Here is an 18,044-nt window from a genome sequence, read left to right as displayed (position 1 = left end):
GATACAAGCCTATTCCCTTGTATTAACCTAACACTGAAAACAAAAAATATTTATCTCCATGTATCATACACCCCCATATGCACATACTTGTGACCATTTTTCCTGAGGTTTTTTCCACTCTTCAGGTCCACCCATGGCCTCTAATTCACAACTGTCCGAACACTATGTAACACCTTAACCACAACCATGCAACAAGTGTAATACATGTACAACAAACACTCCCACACACTGACAACAAACTAAACTGATCCAAGCTTGGGACCTTCAAGATGGAAACATAATTAGCTCTCGAGATTACTTTAAAAATAAACTACAAGTTAATATGCAAGTTTTATTTAAAAAAAAAAAAAAAGTCATTGGAAATAATATTTGACATACCTTTTCCACTTTCTCAAAATTATAAGACCTCATCTGAAAAGATAAAAAAAAAATATTAATAGATGCAGAAAATGTTGGATTTAGCATAAAAAAAATAGTGTATAGAGTAGAAATAATTTATGAACAATTAGCTCTTGTAACACATTTGGCAGATATCTCCAGTCTCACTATCTCTCAGCATCTTTTATTTATTTTATTTTATTTAGTAATTTAAGCATACAAACAGAGGTACAAAAAATACAGGTAAGAGCAGCATGCCAAAGCCACTTATATGCATAGCATTACGGGCTGGCTTAAAATTAACTTAAGATTAACTAAGCAATGATGAAATCAGGGATAAAACATTATTGTAAACAGATAACTATAAAGCACAAATGAGTATTACAAAGACAGGTCATATGGTTGCTTGCATTGCTGTACATTCAGTCGAATGGAGTATTCTGTTAGGTAGTGTATTTAAAAAAATAATAAAGTTAGATTGGGTCCTAGGTTTAACATTTGTGTGATATAATTGTGAGTAACATATAGGATATACAATTTATAAGGTTCAGTTATTCAGTATTTATTTGGTTTTGAGTGAGTAAGTGATCTTTGAGAAGAGACTTGAATTTGTAAACAGGTAGTGTTTCTTTTATATTTACAGGTAATGAATTCCAGATTTTAGGGCCTTTTATGTGCATTGAGTTTTTGCATAGCGTGAGATGGACACGAGGAACATCAAAGAGTGATCTGTGCCTTGTGTTATGGTCATGTGTTCTGTTGAGGTTGGCAAGGAGATGTTTGAGGGGAGGGTTAATATCAGAGTTAAGTGTTCTATGTATGTAATAGGTGCAATAATAAGTATGGATGTTTTGTATGGTGAGTAGGTTGAGTGTTTTGAATATTGGTGGAGTGTGTTGCCTGTAGTGAGAATTTGTTATCATTCCAACTGCAGCCTTTTGTTGGGTAATTAGTGGTCTGAGATGGTTAATTGTTGTTGAGCCCCATGCACAAATTCCATAGGTGAGATAGGGGTAAATAAGAGAGTGATAAAGGGCCAGGAGGGCTGACTGTGGAACATAGTACCGTATCTTCGATAGTATGCCTACAGTCTTGGAGATTTTCTTAGAAATTTGTTGTATATGTGTATGAAATTTGAGTCTATTATCGAGGTGGATTCCTAGGAATTTTCCCTCTGTTAGCTTTGTGATAGATGATCCGTTTATTGTTATGTTAAGAGGTACATCTGTAGCTCTGTTGCCAAACTGAATGAAGTAGGTTTTGTCAATGTTTAGTGTAAGTTTGTTAGTCCTCATCCAGGTAGATATTTTCTGTAATTCGGTGTTTACAGTATTGGCTAGCGTGACTGGGCTCGGGTGAGAGAAGACGTATGTAATGTCATCTGCAAAAAGTGTGGGTTTGAGTAATTGCGAAGCATTTGGTAGGTCATTTATGTATAGGAGAAAGAGAAGAGGGCCAAGGACACTTCCCTGTGGGACACCAACTGTAATTGGTTGTGCGGAAGAGCTTGCCCCATTTGCGTACACATATTGACTTCTGTTGCTGAGGTAAGACTTGAGGTAGTTGAGGGAGTGCCCTCTAATACCATAGTGTGACAATTTTACATGGAGCAAGTCATGGTCAACTGTATCAAAAGCTTTACGTAAGTCAATGAAGATCCCCAGTGGGAATTCTTTTTTCTCTATTGCAGTGTATATATGTTCTAGCATATGTATAATAGCATCATTAGTATTTTTATTAGGCCTGAATCCAAATTGGCAGGGGTTGAGAATGTTATGGGAGATGAGGTAGGAGTAGATTCGTTTATGAATTAATTTTTCGAAGATTTTTGAGAGAGGGTGTAAATTGGATATTGGCCTATAGTTATTCAACTCTGTTTGGTCTCCTCCTTTATGGATCGGGGTGACCCTTGCTATTTTGAGAACTGTAGGGAAGGTGGAGGATTCAATGGATTTGTTAAAAAGTGTTGCAATGATTGGTGATAGTACTTGTGACGCTTTTTTGTATATAAAGGGTGGTAAGGTATTTAAATCTCCTGCCTTGTTTTTCAGTGCATTGATAATAAGGGAGACTTCGTATGGGTTAGTCGGAGCTAGGAACAGTGTGTTCGGGTAGTTGCCAGTGAGGTAGTCATTTGGTGGGGTATCTGAGCTTGGGATTTTATTGGCAAGGTTTTGACCTATAGTGGAGAAGAAATCATTGAGTCTGTTTGCTGTTTCTGTTGGTGGAAGTTGGGGTTCATCTGATTTTGCTAATTTTATTTCGCTATTTCGTGATATCTTTTTTGTTCCCAGAATTTCTGATAGGGTCTTCCAGGTCTTTTTTATATCACCTCGTAAGTTGGATAATCTGTTCTCATAATACAATTTTTTTGCCCTTCTTATCAGGCTGGTTAGGATTGACGAGTAACGTTTTGTTTGGTCTCTGGTTATGTGACCCATTCTGTACTGTTTTTCATATCGGTGTTTTGTATTTATGGATTTGAGAATGCTGGGTGTTAGCCAGGGACTGTTCAGTCTCTTAGCTGTCATCTGTTTAGTTTTTTTAGGGCAGTGCTTGTTATAAAGGTATTGGGTCTTTTTTAGAAAATTTTTAAAACATTCGTCAATATCTGTATAGATTTCTAGCTCAGTGTGCCAGTCAATGTTTGTTACTGCTGTTGTGAAGTTATTAATGGCTGCCTCATTGTGAAGTCTTCAGAACTACCATTAAAAACACCACCTTTCTTTAATATATTCTAACAGCTAAATATGATAATTTTGTTAACATCCTACACAATTCTCTCAACTATGAACATAAAAACCTATATATTCTTATTCTCATTACCACAAGCATATGAAAAATTATATACAGCCTCTCCTCACTTAACAATAGAGTTCCATTCCTAAGACCATGTCAATAAACGAATCTGTGGCTAAGTGAGGAGCATGTTATAATGATAGTGGGTTTATGTCAACCATCTTTGATATTGTTTTAATGTCACCTCTGCACCTGTAATCTGCACCTGTAATGTCACCTCTCATCTGTAAAAGAGTACATTGCTAAATGAGGAGAGGCTGTATTCTTACTCTCATTACCTGTAATCCTCACAATTAAATATGATGAATGTATTAAAAAATGTGCTAACATGACAAGGAAGTCTCAACTGCTGTAATCATAATCCAACCAGCAATCCTTACAACAATTAAAATACAGTGGAACCTCAAATTTCGAACGTATCGCTTATCGAACTCTTCACCTTTTGACTGCTTTTTTCGAACCAACTTTGTCCCTATTATCGAACTCGCCCCTTCTTTCGAACTGCCGGGTACCGGACCTGTCCACCAGCCCACTCTGTCTGCGTCTCTGTGCAGGCACCGTGAGCCAGTCTAGCTTTGTTCATGCTTGAGTGAACACTAACCTACGGTCTCATTCAAACATTTTATGATTAATTCATTGTGTTTAGTGCTTGTGAGACTGTGAAATAAGCTACCATGTGCCCAAAGAAACTTGCTAGTGGTACCCCTGTGGAAAAAAAAGTGAGAAACACCATAGATGTGAAGAAGGAAATAATACAGAAGTATGAGAGTGGTGTGCAACTTGTCGAGCTTGCCAGGAGGTACGGGAAAAACAAGTCGACCATCGCTTCTATCCTGGCAAAGAAAGAACAAATCAAGGAAGCTGATGTTGCGAAAGGTGTTGATTTTTATTATTATTATTATCACACTGGCCGATTCCCACCAAGGCAGGGTGGCCCGAAAAAGAAAAACTTTCACCATCATTCACTCCATCACTGTCTTGCCAGAAGGGTGCTTTACACTACAGTTTTTAAACTGCAACATTAACACCCCTCCTTCAGAGTGCAGGCACTGTACTTCCCATCTCCAGGACTCAAGTCCGGCCTGCTGGTTTCCCTGAATCCCTTCATAAATGTTACTTTGCTCACACTCCAACAGCATGTCAAGTATTAAAAACCATTTGTCTCCATTCACTCCTATCAAACACGCTCACGCATGCCTGCTGGAAGTCCAAGCCCCTCGCACACAAAACCTCCTTTACCCCCTCCCTCCAACCTTTCCTAGGCTGACCCCTACCCCGCCTTCCTTCCACTACAGACTGATACACTCTTGAAGTCATTCTGTTTCGCTCCATTCTCTCTACATGTCCAAACCACCTCAACAACCCTTCCTCAGCCCTCTGGACAACAGTTTTGGTAATCCCGCACCTCCTCCTAACTTCCAAACTACGAATTCTCTGCATTATATTCACACCACACATTGCCCTCAGACATGACATCTCCACTGCCTCCAGCCTTCTCCTCGCTGCAACATTCATCACCCATGCTTCACACCCATATAAGAGCGTTGGTAAAACTATACTCTCATACATTCCCCTCTTTGCCTCCAAGGACAAAGTTCTTTGTCTCCACAGACTCCTAAGTGCACCACTCACTCTTTTTCCCTCATCAATTCTATGATTCACCTCATCTTTCATAGACCCATCTGCTGACACGTCCACTCCCAAATATCTGAATACATTCACCTCCTCCATACTCTCTCCCTCCAATCTGATATTCAATCTTTCATCACCTAATCTTTTTGTTATCCTCATAACCTTACTCTTTCCTGTATTCACCTTTAATTTTCTTCTTTTGCACACCCTACCAAATTCATCCACCAATCTCTGCAACTTCTCTTCAGAATCTCCCAAGAGCACAGTGTCATCAGCAAAGAGCAGCTGTGACAACTCCCACTTTGTGTGTGATTCTTTATCTTTTAACTCCACGCCTCTTGCCAAGACCCTCACATTTACTTCTCTTACAACCCCATCTATAAATATATTAAACAACCACGGTGACATAACACATCCTTGTCTAAGGCCTACTTTTACTGGGAAAAAATTTCCCTCTTTCCTACATACTCTAACTTGAGCCTCACTATCCTCGTAAAAACTCTTCACTGCTTTCAGTAACCTACCTCCTACACCATACACCTGCAACATCTGCCACATTGCCCCCCTATCCACCCTGTCATACGCCTTTTCCAAATCCATAAATGCCACAAAGACCTCTTTAGCCTTATCTAAATACTGTTCACTTATATGTTTCACTGTAAACACCTGGTCCACACACCCCCTACCTTTCCTAAAGCCTCCTTGTTCATCTGCTATCCTATTTTCCGTCTTACTCTTAATTCTTTCTATTATAACTCTACCATACACTTTACCTGGTATACTCAACAGACTTATCCCCCTATAAATTTTGCACTCTCTTTTGTCCCCTTTGCCTTTATACAAAGGAACTATGCATGCTCTCTGCCAATCCCTAGGTACCTTACCCTCTTCCATACATTTATTAACCCTTTCAGGGTCCGTCCCATAGATCTACGGCTTTACGTTCAGGGTCCAAACCGTAGATCTACGCCATGAGCTCAGCTCACTCTGATAAACTGTGAGTGGTACATTTGGGCCTAGATATGAGAGAATACATCTATGTGGTATGTGTGCACCACATAAAACAGATCCTGCAGCACACTGTGTATAATGAGAGAAAAAAAATGAAATCATGATTTTTCGATTAAAACAGCAACTTTGCAGTGTTTTTTCGTATGTTTTTTATAGTTGTATTTGCGATTTCTTGGTCTCATTTGATAGAATGGAAGACATATTACAGAAATAGAGATGATTTTGATTGGTTTTAGCATTGGAAATGGCTTGAAACTGAGCTCAAAGTAGCGGAAATGTTAAATTTTTGCCGATATTCAAGAGTAAACAAACGACCTCACACGTCTAATACACGTCAGCTGGTGGGTCTAATATACATTCACAAATATGGTGATGATATTTATACAATTATTACAGTATTGCATAAGAGTAAATCTTCTATTTTTTGGTGTGAATAAAAATTCATTATGTGAATAAAAAATCAAAATGGAATTTGTAAAGCCTCAAAACATAACTAATGAACAGAGGAAATGTTAGTTTAGTGCCAGGAATGCCTACAATGTTTATTCTGAACCCTATTTTGAAATTGGAATATTTTGAACTTTGTGTTAAATTGGCCAAATTAACAAATTCCGATCACTTTATTTTGTAGTTGAAACAGTTGACTTGGCGATTTCTTGTGCTCATTCGATAGAATAGAAGTAATACTAGTGAAATAGCTAAGAATTTGGTTGATTGGAATAATGTAATTGGCCTAAAATGGGAGTCAAATTCGGCAAAATCGCCGATTCGTAAATATCGCTGACACATCAAAATTCGCGAGAGCATAATTTCGTCAATTTTCCACCAAATTTCGTACTTTTTGTTTTATTACCTTCACAAAAAGATTTTCTACGATTTCATAAGAAAAAATAATTTTTTTTTTTGAAAATTCTTGGACACTGGTGCGTGACTCCAGATTTGGGCCTTGGACCCTGAAAGGGTTAACAATTCCTCAAAATATTCCCTCCATCTTCCCAATACCTCTAACTCTCCATTTAATAACTCTCCTCTCCTATTTTTAACTGACAAATCCATTTGTTCTCTAGGCTTTCTTAACTTGTTAATCTCACTCCAAAACTTTTTCTTATTTTCAACAAAATTTGTTGATAACATCTCACCCACTCTCTCATTTGCTCTCTTTTTACATTGCTTCACCACTCTCTTAACCTCTCTCTTTTTCTCCATATACTCTTCCCTCCTTGCATCACTTCTACTTTGTAAGAACTTCTCATATGCTAACTTTTTCTCCCTTACTACTCTCTTTACATCATCATTCCACCAATCGCTCCTCTTCCCTCCTGCACCCACTTTCCTGTAACCACAAACTTCTGCTGAACACTCTAACACTACATTTTTAAACCTACCCCATACCTCTTCGACCCCATTGCCTATGCTCTCATTAGCCCATCTATCCTCCAATAGCTGTTTATATCTTACCCTAACTGCCTCCTCTTTTAGTTTATAAACCTTCACCTCTCTCTTCCCTGATGCTTCTATTCTCCTTGTATCCCATCTACCTTTTACTCTCAGTGTAGCTACAACTAGAAAGTGATCTGATATATCTGTGGCCCCTCTATAAACATGTACATCCTGAAGTCTACTCAACAGTCTTTTATCTACCAATACATAATCCAACAAACTACTGTCATTTCGCCCTACATCATATCTTGTATACTTATTTATCCTCTTTTTCTTAAAATATGTATTACCCATAACTAAACCCCTTTCTATACAAAGTTCAATCAAAGGGCTCCCATTATCATTTACACCTGGCACCCCAAACTTACCTACCACACCCTCTCTAAAAGTTTCTCCTACTTTAGCATTCAGGTCCCCTACCACAATTACTCTCTCACTTGGTTCAAAGGCTCCTATACATTCACTTAACATCTCCCAAAATCTCTCTCTCTCCTCTGCATTCCTCTCTTCTCCAGGTGCATACACGCTTATTATGACCCACTTCTCGCAGGTGTTGATATGCTAACCAAAAAAAGACCATAGACAATCGATCAGGTTGAGAAGTTGTTGCTGGTGTGGATCAAGGATAAAGAGATGGCAGGTGATAGTGTTTCCGAGACAATTATTTGTGAAAAGGCAAGGAAGTTGCATGCCGATTCAAAGATTAAGGAGATTTGTGCCAAGTGGAATGATGTCCAAATGTTTGTGGAGAAGTACCACCCTGAGCAAGCTGAAACAAGCCATCTTTGCAACAAGTTCAGTGACAGAACCATGTCCCATTTTAAGGAAATCTTAAAGAGGCACCAGAAAGAGGACTGTGGACAGTTATTTTGTGAGACAGGGGTCCAGTGACTCTCAAGCTGGTCCTAGTGGTATTAAAAGACAGAGAAGGGAAGTAACCCCAGAGAGGGCTTTGAAACCTAAAGTCCTTATGGGGGGGATTCCCCTTCCAAACAATAACCCCAACTCCCTCTCTCCTCCTCCCGGGATATCTTCTTGATGCCATCACCAATCTTCAATAAAGGTAAGTAAAAATGTTATTTTATATATTTTTTTTAAATTTATTAATAATTGTACACTATATTTATTGTTTTTATGCAAAACTGTAATGTAATACTATCTATAAAATGCATTTTTTTGTGAATATTTCTGGGTTTCTGGAACGGATTAATTGTATTTCCATTATTTCTTATGGGAAATATTGCTTCGCCTTTCAAACTTTTTGACTTTAGAACTAGCTCCTGGAATGGATTAAGTTCAAAATTTGAGGTTCCACTGCATATAAATGCATTATAAAATGTGCTAATATGCTAATGCATTCTCTTATGTTCCTTGTACAGTGGACCCCCGACATTCGATGGCATCGACATTTGATAAATCCGACATTCGATGCATTTTAAAGCAAAAATTTCGCCTTGACATTCGATGGAAAACCCGACATTCGATACGATTCGTACGAGACGTGTCCACGTGTGCCCTGAACTGCCACGTGTGTGCCAGTGTTTACAAGCCAGCCAATGCGCACGCATCTAAGGATACATTCGGTACATTCCATATTATCCATATCACTGTTTTTGGTGCTTGTTTCTGCAAAATAAGTAGCCATGGGCCCCAAGAAACCTTCTAGTGCCAACCCTTCGAGAAAAAAGGTGCTAATGACAATTGAAATGAAGAAAGAGATAATTGCAAAGTACGAAAGTGGAGTGCGTGTGTCAGAGTGCATGATGATTTGGTAAAGAAATTGCCTGCAACTAGTGGTGTTGCGAGTGAATTTAAGGCCAGCAAAGGTTGGTTTGAAAGATTTAAGAATCGTAGTGGCATACACAGTGTGGTAAGGCATGGTGAGGCTGCCAGTTCAAGTCCTAATGGAAGGGGATTCCCCTTCTAAACACTAACACCATCCACACTCTCCCCTCCTCCCATCCCATCAATCACCACCAGATCTTCATTAAAGGTAAGTGTCAATTATTCTATTGTTATTAATCTATTGTTATTGTTATTGTAATTATTCTATTGCATTAAACTTAATATTTCATGTGGTAATTTTTTTTTTTCATACTTTTGGGTGTCTTGCACGGATTAATTTGATTTCCATTATTTCTTATGGGGAAAATTAATTCGACTTTCGATATTTTCGACATTCGATGAGCTCTCAGGAACAGATTAATATCAAATGTTGGGGGTCCACTGTAATTTCTAAATTTATTTTTATGAGTGCATAAGAGACTGTATACGCATAAGCAATCAAAATACACCTACCATCCGACTTACGGCCTGCTCGACTTACGACCACTCGACTTACGACCACTCGACTTACGACCGTGTTTTTTATGCCAAATTTCTGGGAAATAAACAACTATTTGTGTTGTACACAGTGTTTATCCTAAACCTTACAGTATAAAATACAGTACTAACAGCATAAAAAGTAAAGTAAAGCATGAAATACCAAAATAAAACAATAAAATAAAGTCATTACAAAAATGTGATGTTGATATTCAGTAGTAAAGTTCGACTTATGACCATTTCGACTCAAGACCGGTTTCTCAGAACTGAACTCAGTCGTAAGTCGGATGGTAGGTGTAGTTATTGTTTTATTAGCCTTAAGATAGGCTTAAGTTTGCCTGAAATGCTCTGCATACAAAGGGGCTTTCTGCATGCACACCTAAATGTCACCCACCTCTGTACAACCATTGTATCAAGCTGAAATAAAGATTATGATTATATTTGCCTTACTGATTAACCCTTGTGGTGTCAATTAGTTACATTACAGCTTAGAAGCCAGTGTCAGACCTGTAGTACTACATCATGAGCTCAGCTCACTCAGAGAAGCTTTACTGTTTTTTTTATTAACACATCAGCCGTCTCCCACCAAGGCAGGGTGGCCCGAAAAAGAAAAACTTTCATCATTCACTCCATCACCATCTTGCCAGAAGCGTGCTTACACCACAATTATGAAACTGCAACATTAATACCTCTCCTTCAGAGTACAGACACTGTACAGTGGACCCCCGCATACCGTTGGCATCACATACCGTTTATTCCGCATACCGCTCACTTTAATCGCAAAAATTTTGCCTCGCATACCGCTCAAAAACCCGCTCACCGCTGTTCGTCCGAGACGCGTCCAATGTGCGCCTTAGCCAGCCTCACATGTTCCGCCGGTGGCATTGTTTACCAGCCAGCCTCCGTGGTAGCATCCAAGCATACAATCGTAACATTTCGTATTATTACAGTGTTTTTGGTGATTTTATCTGGAAAATAAGTGACCATGGGCCCCAAGAATGCTTCTAGTGCCAACCCTACAGCAATAAGGGTGAGAATTACTATAGAGATGAAGAAAAAGATCATTGATAAGTATGAAAGTGGAGTGCGTGTCTCCGAGCTGGCCAGGTTGTATAATAAACCCCAATCAACCATCGCTACTATTGGTGGTACAGCTGCTGCTGCTGCTGCTGCTGCACTGTCAGCTGCTGCTGCTGCTGTAGCATCGTCTGCTGCTGCTGCTGTAGCATCGTCTGCTGCTGCTGTAGCATCGTCTGCTGCTACTGTAGCATCGTCTGCTGCTGCTGTAGCACTGTCAGCTGCTGCTGCTGCTGCTGTAGCATCGTCTGCTGCTGCTGTAGCATCTTCTGCTGCTGCTGTAGCATCTTCTGCTGCTGCTGTAGCATCGTCTGCTGCTGCTGTAGCACTGTTGTTGGTGTGGCTTATTGAGAATATACCAAGAAACAATTAACCCCAGAGGATTTGCCACCCAGGATAACCCAAAAAAGTCAGTGTCATCGAAGACTGTCTAACTTATTTCCATTGGGGTCCTTAATCTTGTCTCCCAGGATGCAACCCACACCAGTCGACTAACACCCAGGTGAACAGGGAAAAATGCCTGGAACTAGTGCTCATATTGGTGAATTTAAAGCCAGCAAAGGTTGGTTTGAGAGATTTAAGAATCGTAGTGACATACACAGTGTGATAAGGCATGTTCTGGAAGAAAATACCAAACAGGACCTACAGTACTCAGGAGGAAAAGGCACTCCTAGGACACAGTGTCTCATCAGTCATTGCTGCATCTTCAATAAAGGTAAGTGTCATTTATTCTTCATTTAGTAGACTAGTACATGCACAATATATACTGTGCATGTACTACTCTACTATTGTGCATGTATCCTTCTCTTTGTGTGTAGGAAAATGTATATTTCACGTGGTAAAAAAAATTTTTTCATACTTTTGGGTGTCTTGCACGGATTAATTTGATTTCCATTATTTCTTATGGGGAAAATTCATTCGCATACCGATTATTTCGCATACCAATGAGCCCTCTTGCACGGATTAAAATCGGTATGTGGGGGTCCACTGTACTTCCCATCTCCAGGACTCGAGTCTGGCCTGCTGGTTTCCCTGAATCCCTTCATGAATGTTACCTTGCTCACACTCCAACAGCACATCAAGCCCTAAAAACCATTTGTCTCCATATGCTCCTACCTAACATGCTCATGCATGCTTGCTGGAAGCCCAAGCCCCTTGCACACAAAACCTCCTAAATATAAGAGAAAGAGTTTATGCAGTGAGTGTGCACCATATAAAAAAAAATCCTGCAGCACGCAGTGCAAAATGAGAAAAAACTGGCAGTGTTTTTGGTTTAAAATAGCAACTTCATGGTGTATTTTCCTGTGGGTTTTATAGTTAGAAAATATATTACAGAAATAGAGATGATTCTGATTAGTTTCAGGACAAAGTAGCCTGGAAATGAGCTCAAAGTAGCGGACATGTTCAATTTTTGCCAATATTCCAGAGTACACAAATGACATCACTTGTCCAATACACGTCCAACTGGCCAGTCTAATATGCATCTAAGAATGCCGTGGCATTAATTATACAATTACAGCCTCTCCTCACTTATCAACGTACTCATTTACCAATGACTCAGACTTACAACGGGCTCTCTGACCTGTATGCATACCAAAATAATGTATATTAGAGCTGATTTCCTCTATTCTGTTTATTACAATATAAACATTTAAAAATATACAAAAAATGTTATAAATGGTGCAAAGGTGACATTAAAACAATAGCAAAGATGGCTGACACAAACCCATTACCATTATACTATGCTCTTTGCTCAGCGACGAGTTCATTTACCGACGTGGTCTTAGGGACGGAACTTCGTCATTAAGTGAGGAGAGGCTGTACTACAATGATGCAGTAGACTGCATAACAGTAAATCTTCTATTTTTTGTACGAATAAAAACTAAAAATGGAAAGCGTGCGTAATACAATAGATGTCTATTAACCCTTTGACTGTCACAGGCCCCTTTCTGAAACTGTCTTTCTGTCACAAAATATTCAAAAAAAAATAAAATTTCCTTACCAAAATGTTAGGATTATTTTACAGTGTGTTTTAAGCCTAAAAAAAATGTTTTGCCATCAGTACTTCCGAGATACAGAGGCACAAAATTGGCAGAAAATGAGCAGCGTATGCCTGGCAGTCTTAAAGCTTGTGATGAAATTCAGCTGGGCTTGTGAGGTCTCTTGGGAGACCTAATTTAACCAATTATATGGTCACACCTTGCCTTGGCAAATGTCTGTAGCCACGCCCACGTCTGAGGTCTTTTGTTCTTTACGGCGTCAGACCTAGGCGTCAGGTCGTACACGTGGTTGTGGAGGGTGCTTGGACCACCATAAAAGCCCAAGGAAGAGCATGATCAGGAGATTCGAGCGGAGCTGCTGCTGGGGTGCAGAGCTCCTGAGCAGAGACTTCGAGCGGAGCTGCTGCTGGGGTGCAGGGCTCGGGAGAAGGCTGCTGAAGTCTCTGGAGGAGACTGTTGGAGGCATTGGGCAGAGTACTGGCTTGGCGCAGTACTCGTGCTGTGTAGGTCTTGGGACCTGTGGCTTAGTTCCTGTGATGAACTGCCCTCTGAACTATATTGTAAGTTACATTCATTTTGGTCAAGTTGATTGTGTTCCCTGTCTCACTGCTTATGTGTACCACCCCATTTATCTAAACCACAATAATGCTCTGTTCCCAAATATATTATTGTACAAAGACTTAATAATAAACTGTGTTTGAGTAGAATAGTAATATTCACTTTCCCCGTTATTTTCTCCATTTATTTATGTTTAGTTAAAGTAGTGAGAGGGTGAGTAGTGTAGTGTGGCGGGTAGAGTAATGAGAGGTGAAGGTGTAGTCACCAGTGACCTCACATTACCTACCTACCTCCGCATACCTCACTCCTACCACCTCGCCTGTCCCCTACCTACTGACTCCCCCGCTTACCCCCATATTCCCCTAGTCATCACCCCCCCTACATGACATGGTGTCTAAGCGGTGGTGGTTCTTATTATTTTTATAGTAGGAACCAGTCCCATGTGCCTTATTTTGTGACTGCTCGGTCATACTTATGTTATGCTACCATTTTTTTCTTGTGTGTGTAAATCTAAAGTGAATATCTGTATGATATTATAATCCTAGTGACCTTAACTGTCCTTTTTTGATGGTGGGTCTGAGTAATTGTTTGGGTGTAATATTATATTTGGTGGAGTTGATTGTTGGTTTGAGATAAATGGTGGAGAATATCAGTATTTGGGTGAGACTTTTGGGGGAAGCAATTACTGGCCGAAATTGAATATTTACAGAGGAACGAGAAGTCACCCAGCCCGCCTTGGAAGACTCACCCACAACTGTCACCCATTGAAGAGTTGCCTATGATTGCTGTCCACCTGATGTGCCCAGTCACCCAGCTGATATGCCCAGTCACCCAGCTGATGTGCCCCAGTAGATATATTGCTGCCCTGGTCTGTCATCCAGTGTAGTGGGTGTCTGTCTGCGTCACCCAGCCTCTGTGACCATTACCTACGGACCGCCAGTTACCCGCAGTTGCCAGGGATGGGTGACCGCACCTGCTGTTGATGACCTGAAGTGACCTCACCTCACCTCGAGCAACTGACCATAGCCTGCTACTGCTGATGTCGGCTGCTGTGATGCTGCTGAGATGCTGTAGCCGTGCTGCTATGCTGTGGCCGTGCTGAGATGCTGTAGCCATGCTGCAATGCTGTGGCCGTGCTGTGTGCTGCTGTGATGTTGAGATGCTGCGGCCGTGCTGTGATGTTGAGACGCTGCGGCCGTGCTGTGATGTTGAGACGCTGCGGCCGTGCTGTGATGCTGGGACCATGCTGCGATGCTGTAGCCATGCTGCGATGCTGTGGCCGTGCTGTGTGCTGCTGTGATACGGCCGTGCTATGTGCTGCTGTGATATGGCCGTGCTGTGATGATGGATATGCTGTGGCCGTGCTGTGATGCTGCGATGCTGCCTAGCTCAAGAGGAGATGGCAGTGATGCTGCAGTGGTGTGTGAGGGATTCTGGCTGGTGTGCCAGGACAGGAGAATCTACTATGAAGGAGCTGCCATCCTCGGAGATGTGGAAGGACGTGAGCCGCGGAGATGGACTCCAGCTGCTGGGACCAGCCTACTATCAAGGGTGGTACGGAGGTGTATCCTGCCTTGCTGGTCAGCCTGTACGACCAGTATGCGGGGATGGCCTGCCAGCCATGAGAGACAGTTGAGAGTGTGAGATGTCCCCAGCCTACTTTGACTTGCCAGAAGTGTTAGTGTTACCTGTGTGAAATAAGGTGACCTTGAAAACGGTCCAGTGAGTATGGCCGCCTTGTTTTATGAGGCCAGTGAATCCTAGTAGTGGCATAGGATAATGGAGGGTCTTTGCTGCGATGCCTGCCCTGTCTCGATTTTCAGATGTAGTGTGCATGTGAAGTGTGCCGAAAATGCGACCTTGGTGGTCGTGAAGTGGTCCAGTTGCAGTTACTTGAAAGAATGCAACCCGTTGGAGCAGTTTTCCACGCCAAAGAAGCCTAGAGAGGTTTGGCCCAATGGTTAATGTGCGAGGGTGACTAGCATTGGCTAGTGCATTTCTAGTAGAAGTAGGGAAGGCACTGGAGCCCAATATTTAAGGAGAAATGACAGGTAAGGAGGCTTTGCACCAGAGAGCAACTGTTATGCTGACCAACTGCGAGGTGTACTGATTACGCTGCCTTGTGGCAGATGAGAAGGTTGAGGGAAATATATGCAGTTGAATAATTTTGTATTATATATATTTTGTCTTTGTATTGTAATAGATTTAAGGGATTAGGATTAAAATAGTCTAATAACTTAAGACAAATTGTCCTAGTTCTCAGATATTTTAAATTGGAGGAGAAAGGGGGATGTGATGTAGTTCAGCTGGGCTTGTGAGGTCTCTTGGGAGACCTAATTTAACCAATTATATGGTCACACCTTGCCTTGGCAAACGTCTGTAGCCACACCCACGTCTGAGGTCTTTTGTTCTTTACGGCGTCAGACCTAGGCATCAGGTCGTACACGTGGTTGTGGAGGGTGCTTGGACCACCATAAAAGCCCAAGGAAGAGCATGATCAGGATATTCGAGTGGAGCTGCTGCTGGGGTGCAGAGCTTCTGAGCAGAGACTTCGAGGGGAGCTGCTGCTGGGGTGCAGGGCTCGGGAGAAGGCTGCTGAAGTCTCTGGAGGAGACTGTTGGAGGCATTGGGCAGAGTACTGGCTTGGCGCAGTACTCGTGCTGTGTAGGTCTTGGGACCTGTGGCTTAGTTCCTGTGATGAACTGCCCTCTGAACTATATTGTAAGTTACATTCATTTTGGTCAAGTTGATTGTGTTCCCTGTCTCACTGCTTATGTGTACCACCCCATTTATCTAAACCACAATAATGCTCTGTTCCCAAATATATTATTGTACAAAGACTTAATAATAAACTGTGTTTGAGTAGAATAGTAATATTCACTTTCCCCGTTATTTTCTCCATTTATTTATGTTTAGTTAAAGTAGTGAGAGGGTGAGTAGTGTAGTGTGGCGGGTAGAGAAATGAGAGGTGAAGGTGTAGTCACCAGTAACCTCACATTACCTACCTACCTCCGCATACCTCACTCCTACCACCTCGCCTGTCCCCTACCTACTGACTCCCCCCGCTTACCCCCATATTCCCCTAATCATCACCCCCCTACATGACAAGCTGGCACTGGACAAGCACCTAAAGTCAGTTCCTGATCAGCCGGGCTGTGGCTCGTACGTTGGTTTGCGTGCAGCCAGCAGCAACAGCCTGGTTGATCAGGCTCTGATCCACCAGGAGGCCTGGTCACAGACCGGGCCGCGGGGGCGTTGACCCCCGGAACTCTCTCCAGGTAAACTCCAGGTATGGAAACAGCGGCGAATGCTGCCCACCTGGTATTCTTTTATTTACTCCAATTCAAAGGTTTCTTGTATTTTCAAATATTTTTCTTTTGTAACTTATGTGGCCTGTGAGACCAAAGTAAGGTGCATTGTTCAAATATACACTCATTGTTTACAACACAATAACTGAATAAACATTACCACTATTAGTTTGTGTATAAAACTTGTCTACACAAACAATACAAAACATTGTTTATTACTATTGTTCCACAATAAATATATAAAAATATAAAAATATAAAAATAAATAAATAAATAAATAATATATATATATATATATATATATATATATATATATATATATTTTTTTCAACAAGTTGGCCGTCTCCCACCGAGGCAGGGTGACCCAAAAAAGAAAGAAAATCCCCAAAAAGAAAATGCTTTCATCATCATCATTCAACACTTTCACCACACTCACATAATCACTGTTTTTGCAGAGGTGCTCAGAATACAACAGTTTAGAAGCATATACGTATAAAGATACACAACATATCCCTCCAAACTGCCAATATCCCAAACCCCTCCTTTAAAGTGCAGGCATTGTACTTCCCATTTCCAGGACTCAAGTCCGACTATATGAAAATAACCGGTTTCCCTGAATCCCTTCACTAAATATTACCCTGCTCACACTCCAACAGATCGTCAGGTCCCAAGTACCATTCGTCTCCATTCACTCCTATCTAACACATTCACGCACGCCTGCTCGAAGTCCAAACCCCTTGCCCACAAAACCTCCTTTACCCCCTCTCTCCAACCCTTTCGAGGACGACCCCTACCTCGCCTTCCTTCCCCTATAGATTTACAGTATATGCTTTCCATGTCATTCTACTTTGATCCATTCTCTCTAAATGACCAAACCACCTCAACAACCCCTCTTCTGCCCTCTGACTAATACTTTTATTAACTCCACACCTTTTCCTAATTTCCACACTCCGAATTTTCTGCATAATATTTACACCACACATTGCCCTTAGACAGGACATCTCCACTGCCTCCAACTGTCTCCTCGCTGCTGCATTTACCACCCAAGCTTCACACCCATATAAGTGTTGGTACTATTATACTTTCATACATTCCCTTCTTTGCCTCCATAGATAATGTTTTTTGACTCCACATATACCTCAATGCACCACTCACCTTTTTTCCTCATCAATTCTATGATTAACCTCATCCTTCATAAATCCATCCGCCGACACGTCAACTCCCAAGTATCTGAAAACATTTACTTCTTCCATACTCCTCCTCCCCAATTTGATATCTAATTTTTCTTTATCTAAATCATTTGATACGCTCATCACCTTACTCTTTTCTATGTTCACTTTCAACTTTCTACCTTTACACACATTCCCAAACTCATCCACTAACCTTTGCAATTTTTCTTTAGAATCTCCCATAAGCACAGTATCATCAGCAAAAAGTAACTGTTAATTCCCATTTTGAATTTGATTCCCCATAATTTAATCCCACCCCTCTCCCAAACACCCTAGCATTTACTTCTTTT

General features: G+C 41.1%; 1 protein-coding gene across 1 annotated transcript in view; it reads right to left on the bottom strand.

Annotated features, from left to right (window-relative positions):
- The window catches only part of su(f) (cleavage stimulation factor subunit su(f)), a 353,693-nt gene that overhangs the window by 271,344 nt on the left and 64,305 nt on the right, over positions 1-18,044 (bottom strand). The window contains exon 3 of the mRNA XM_070100805.1: positions 379-411. Coding sequence (XP_069956906.1) covers positions 379-411 — 33 coding nt within the window. The remainder of the gene's footprint in view (positions 1-378; positions 412-18,044) is intronic.

This window comes from Cherax quadricarinatus, chromosome 74, assembly GCF_038502225.1.
Source record: "Cherax quadricarinatus isolate ZL_2023a chromosome 74, ASM3850222v1, whole genome shotgun sequence".
Lineage (NCBI taxonomy): Eukaryota > Metazoa > Arthropoda > Malacostraca > Decapoda > Parastacidae > Cherax > Cherax quadricarinatus.
This window is presented reverse-complemented; position numbering and strand designations above follow the sequence as displayed.